At 37.2% G+C, this 6,094-nt stretch overlaps 1 protein-coding gene across 1 annotated transcript in view; it reads right to left on the bottom strand.

Annotated features, from left to right (window-relative positions):
- Positions 1-3,942, bottom strand: part of LOC125844729 (glycine--tRNA ligase, mitochondrial 1-like) — a 7,856-nt gene extending 3,914 nt beyond the window's left edge. The window contains exons 1-5 of the mRNA XM_049524060.1: positions 3,395-3,942; positions 2,169-2,551; positions 1,762-1,879; positions 1,360-1,554; positions 1,044-1,268 (exon numbers count right to left, since the gene is read on the bottom strand). Coding sequence (XP_049380017.1) covers positions 1,044-1,268; positions 1,360-1,554; positions 1,762-1,879; positions 2,169-2,551; positions 3,395-3,910 — 1,437 coding nt within the window. The 5' untranslated portion in view covers positions 3,911-3,942. The remainder of the gene's footprint in view (positions 1-1,043; positions 1,269-1,359; positions 1,555-1,761; positions 1,880-2,168; positions 2,552-3,394) is intronic.
- Positions 3,943-6,094: the final 2,152 nt, after the last annotated feature.

Below are 6,094 nucleotides of genomic sequence, written 5' to 3'. Positions count from 1 at the left end.
ATTTAAGTTTATTTTTAAAAAATATTTTCAACTTCAAAATTTCATTTTTTCACCCCTACCCTCGACCCCCCCTTCCCAACCCACAAAAAAACTTTTAAGTTTGTTTTTAAAAACTATTTTCAACTTCAAAATTTCATTTTTCACCCCCACCCCCNNCCCCCCCCCCCCCCCACCCCTAACTCCCCACCCCAAAAACAATTTAAAGTTTGTTTTTAAAAAATATTTTCAATTTCAAAAATTATTTTCTACTCTAATAAAAATAAAAGATATTTCTCACATTTTTCATTCATAAATCAAACAAAAAATCTTTTCCGGAAAATATTTTCTACTCACCAACCAAACATGAGAAAATAAGTCAAAAATCTACTTGTTTTCTAGGAAAACATTTTTCTTCATACCAAGCACACCCTAAGGAATGAAAAAGTTGGTAGAGTACATAATACAAAGATGAAAATGAATAAAATACAGAGAGCTGAGAATCTGCAGAAAAAATGGGTTAGAAGGACTCTAAACTGCACAAGTTATTCAAACCCATCTACACCACCCCATCAATGACAAGAACTGATTTCTCAAAGGCGTTTCTATGTTTAGCTTATGAAGACATTCAGTCAAGTTTTCAAGGCACCTGTTGGATTCAAAAATGACCACTTGAGACAATGCAAAAGCATTACCAATAGTTCCTTGCTCGCACATCCTCATCCCAAAGCTGGATAATGTCATTAGATGCTCATCATGTTAAGTTTAAGAAGCACAAAGCGCTGCTTATTTCCCTTAAGATGAGTTCTGCCAAGTAAACTCTTTACAAAAGGACCTAGGGCGATTTAATTTGAGGCACCTTGTTTAGAATCTTGGAAAATATTCTCCAAGAACATTATTTTAGAAGTTTTTTTAAATCCCTTGCAAAATGCTAATACTGAAACTCAGACATGGTTTGAGGGTGTTTCCCAAACAAAAGTTCTTCGATGCACAAAACATTCACAGGTCACAACCACAACTATCCAAAAATAATTCAAAATAAGATAAAGCACGGGTTGAACTTTTACCGAATGGGCACGTAAATCATATGCAGATCTATCAGCAATACCAACACATTCAATCCAACCGTAAGAACTCTCAATTTCGGCATCCCAACAATCTGCAGCATAGTGAGCCATCTCATTTGCAAGATGCTGACGGAAACGCAGACGGTCTTTGTCAATTCCAAGTCGTGTTAGGAAAAGATAGACTCTCCCGATAAAGTATCCAAGTGTTTCATTATTGACAATTCCCTGCCCAAAATGGATTCAGATAGTGATGTTATGGCTTGCATATACAAGGGCAAGAAAGAGGAAAGAGTGTGAAGACACAAAGGAAACTCACTCGAGAAACAGCTTCACCAAGCTGTAGATTCTTTGCACACTGTCCAGACACTTGGTCATCTCTAGGAAACATTAGAAACTCCAATTTTGCAACATCTGAAAATTTTGAATGAGATTTGTCCTGGGGATCAACAAAATGTTCGATTTCTGCCAGAGTGAACTCACGGACTCTAAGAAGACCTTGTCGGGGAGATATCTGTACAGACAAATTCTACAACAGTTAATTACTGCTTACTTTCTTTTGCAACATGATGTGCATATCTGATGTCGAAAAGAGTCTTAACTAGCTCAATTTGGTTCTAAAGATTACCAACACACATAGCATAACCAAATCCAGAACAATAGGCACAAAGGAAGTGCAGAAAGATATTGTAATTCTCAATTGAAAAGAAAGGCATATGACCTCATTTCTAAAAGCCTGACCAATTTGAGCAGCAGCAAAAGGAAGCTTGTTTCCATTATAATAGTATAAATCTCTAAAATTTACAAATATGCCTTGTGCTGTTTCAGGACGCATATACCTGCAGCGAAAGAAAACAGTAGCACTTAAGTGAGACAAGCTTCATAAGAGCAATAAGAATATAATAACCAGCATAGGGAGTTCTCAGAGACCTCCTACGATATGACACTCTTAAGTTCAAATGGAACTTTGTTGAGTAGGAAAAAAAGGGGAAGTTTAATCTGGCATAAAAGGTGAACTGGAATGAAAAATATTGAAACATTAACTCTACCATACCAGATGTTTCACTAAGGCAATAGACTTTTTTAATAAGTTCACTAAACTGATGGAATCAGAAACATGATTCTCACCCTGGGCTCACACCAGATGGACCAATGGATGTCTGAAACATTAAATTGAATGGATAAGGATCAGAAAGTGGATTCTTTGTATCAGGTGCAGTTATACCATATTCCTTTATCTTGGCACCAAGCTGCTCAGCAGAGAGATCATCCAAGACAGCAAGAATGTGCTTCAATTCTGCGGCCTTTTCCGCAGACAGGCTGAAGTCCTTCTCAAGCTTTTCTTTACAAAAATCCTTGAGCAAATGATCAGCACGGTAACATGTTCCAGTCTTCTCGTCCTTGACCATAAGATCAGTGAACTTCTCAACGTGACCTGATGCCTTTAGGACAACCTCAGGGGTCACACATGGACAGTCAACTTCCAACATGTTCTCCTCCAAAACAAAATGCTGGAAAATGACAAGAAAACCAAAGTAAAAAAAAACATAAGAATGTGAATACAAAGCCTAACTGCTCCAAACTTGAGCTGGAAGTCGTTTAGCCAGTTTAAGGTAGATGCAACTGTTTACCGTGTTTTGGCCATGTATGTATCTCTTACCCCTTTCAATTTGCTTCACTAAATTTCCCAAAAACATTTCTTCCTTTTATATTGTGTTAGATCAACTGATCCAATTATTATGAGATCCTTGATTAAGCTTTATAAAACGAACCCCATTGAATATATTTGATTCAACTGGCCTTGAACCTACCGATTCTAAATAAGGATGATTGTTTGGTGGGAAGGTGTTAGGCACCCCTAAGACCCTTAATAAATTATGGTTACCCATATTGTCTGAGCTCATTTCTAATTATTGGTCAGGCATACACAAGAATAAATAAGGAAATAACTAATCAAATTGTTCACGACAATCGAACTGCAAATCCTTCAGTTCTTACTGCGTTGAATATAAGCATTCTAATTGGAGGTCAATGTATTGTAAGAACATTTTCAAAAATTTAAATAGAAGTCCTAAACATCCTTTATCTTCCTATTTAGGCCTGCGTAGAGCAGAAGGGATACAAATGATTCACAAGACAAAAAAAACACTAGGTGATTTCTTCAAATTTCTCCTAGCCTTGGTGAACAGAGTCACTTGTAAGTGTTGCAAGTGTGAGGTAGCAGGTTTCTCGTGGAATTAATGTAGCCGGACACCACGGTTATCAATACAGGTGATTCACTCACCTGCCAAAACTAATTGATTTAAAAACATAGTGAAGCACTAGCAGGGAGCTTAATGAAAATGGAAGCTAACCTGACGCCAGAAAGCGAGTACATTTGACTTGACAGAACAGCCAGGGGGGCCGTAATCATAGAGGCCAGCAACACCTCGATATATTTTGAAAGACGGAATATAAAACAACCGTCGCTCGAGAGTATTAACAACAGCCTGACGAAACGCATCTCTGCTTGCAGACGACGAACCGCCACCGGCAGCACCAGCAAGAGCAGCTTGAAGCTGACTCTCGATTGATGCTTTCTCAAGCTTCAAAGCATTCAGAGATTGAACGGCAGCTTCGATATCCAGCTTGGCAGCACCTGACGACTTCAATTGGCGAACAGCGCCTCCCTGGACGTCGATACTCGATTGTTTCTGGGCAAGTGCTCTGCGAAGTGAGTCTTCGTCGGCGACGGCGGCCATTGTACCGGAAACGGAAAAATGATGAGCTCCGATGTAGGGTTTAAGTAGTGAACAGTGGAGGAAATGCGTGGAGATTACGCGGCGGCGAAGGGAAAATGCGCACGTATTGAGAGCACGAACGAAGCGCATGCGGCACTACACTCCCTGCTCTTTTAGGGTTTTTTTTTTGTCTGGTGTAATACAACATTAATTAAATTTCATAAGTTACAAAAAAATATATAGAAATAAAAATATCTTTTTATGTTACAAATCCATTTGACTGTTGCTGTTTCTTTTAATCTATTCCTAACTTAATGTATTTATTTATTGTATTAACTAAATAATGTACTAACGTATTTGTCAAATGTTGTAAAAAGATGGCTTGTAAATCCTATAAAAGGGTATTCTTCACTCTTGTGAAACACACTTGAAGAGAATAAATAATACTCTCTACTCTATATTTTTCATTATCATTTGTCTTTCTTTCTGTAATGTATCTATTTATTGTATTAATTAAATAATGTACTAACGTATTTGTCAACGGTGGTAAAAGTATGGCGTGTAAATCCTATAAAAGGGTATTCTTCACCCTTGTGAAACACACTTGATGAAGATAAATAAAACTCTGTACTCTAAACTTTCCATTACCATTTGTCTTCCTTTCTTCTTTAGTATAATTGTATTTTCCCCCTTGTTATACTATATGTTATCAGTACGAGTCTCTAACCAATTGAGACCTACTTAATTTGGGATTATCTTTTTTCTTAAAAGTTAATCAATTTTCTTTTCAAGTCAGGTATACATTTATATGATTATAACATCTCTAATAGGATTTACATAAGTCTTTGATCTACAATTTATTTACTGCATACATATCACACCTCAAATCCCATTGAGAGAAACAGGCACCCGATGTCATAAAGGCCCGGAAGAACCCACACATAACTAGTGTTTACCATGCATACACCTATGACAATCACGAAACTCTAGCAAGTATGCTTATAAGCCACAATGATAAAAGATCAAAATATATATATACATGACTTGGTTGTTGAGGCCACAACTGTTAAGGAACCAAACATAACTCCACTTCATAGATTAGTCTACAAAGCCTCTATACGATAGACAAACTTAGAGTGGGTTGGGACAGACCCCCCCTTATCCTTAACTATGATACAGTACCAAGATGAATCTATCAATGACTTGATAAAGCTCCGAATCAATTTGGAGCTCTCCAAAAGCAGTTGAGTGTCGTGTGCTCCTACTAAGGAGGTCTACTAGTTGGATTACATATGTCTGCAACATGAAATGCAGCGTCCTCCGCAAGGGACGTAATGTACTGAATATGTAAGGCGATAGCATAAGTAAAACAATGGCTCAAATGAAATCAAGTATCAATATATAAGTGCATAGATCAAAACAGAAGACCACTTTGTTACTCTTTTGGGATCATGTATGTTACATTTTTTTCTTTACTTTTCTGTGCATTATAATCTTTATAAGGCATATGATACAAATGAACAACTGATCAGGGTAGAAGAGGATGACTCATGCTAGGTATTTTAACCCCTGGGATGCGGTCCTCATAATTACACAAATTGGTATCAGCCCATGCTAGGCTTTCGCCCCGAAGCTACCACTCTTCTATACCAATTGGGATCGACCCATGCTAGGCATTTACCCCTGGGTAGATTGCTTCACTTAGTTTCTTTAATCTTTGAGATCGTTGTTTTGGTGGTCATAATCATTTTTGAGATTTGGAATTACAGACCAGTAGTAGAAGAGAAAACATGAGAATAATAATATCATAGCAGTAACAATGACATAAGGAACTATGTAACATCAATGCATTACTTATAAACTTAAATGACACAATTGGCTTCAATTGACTAAGAGGAGAATTCACCAAGTTCGTTGTTGCAAACATCATTCATATACTAGCACATAGGCGCATAATTACACAAATGTGGAGTAATGAACATATAATGAAGTGATTCGACACACTAGGGAGAGGGGGGGGAAATATTATTAGCTATATTGGAAATCGTACACTGCCACCATATTTTCTTTATTAGGAATAGAACTTAGGGAACCCACTTTGTTGATATTAATCACAATTATCAGGAATATGGAATCGAATAACCTTACATACCTTACTTTCTCACGATTCAGCCTCCCTTTGGGGTGTTAATCTACAACATAATTCATGATTAAACTAATGTTAGTAGCTAATCACATTAAAGACCTCGTAAAACAATAGTTAAACACTTAACGGATAGTAGGCCCATACAAACCTTACACAAATGGTGAATCACCACACCCTTCTTCTATACA

The sequence above is a fragment of the Solanum stenotomum genome, chromosome 11, assembly GCF_019186545.1.
Source record: "Solanum stenotomum isolate F172 chromosome 11, ASM1918654v1, whole genome shotgun sequence".
NCBI lineage: Eukaryota > Viridiplantae > Streptophyta > Magnoliopsida > Solanales > Solanaceae > Solanum > Solanum stenotomum.
This window is presented reverse-complemented; position numbering and strand designations above follow the sequence as displayed.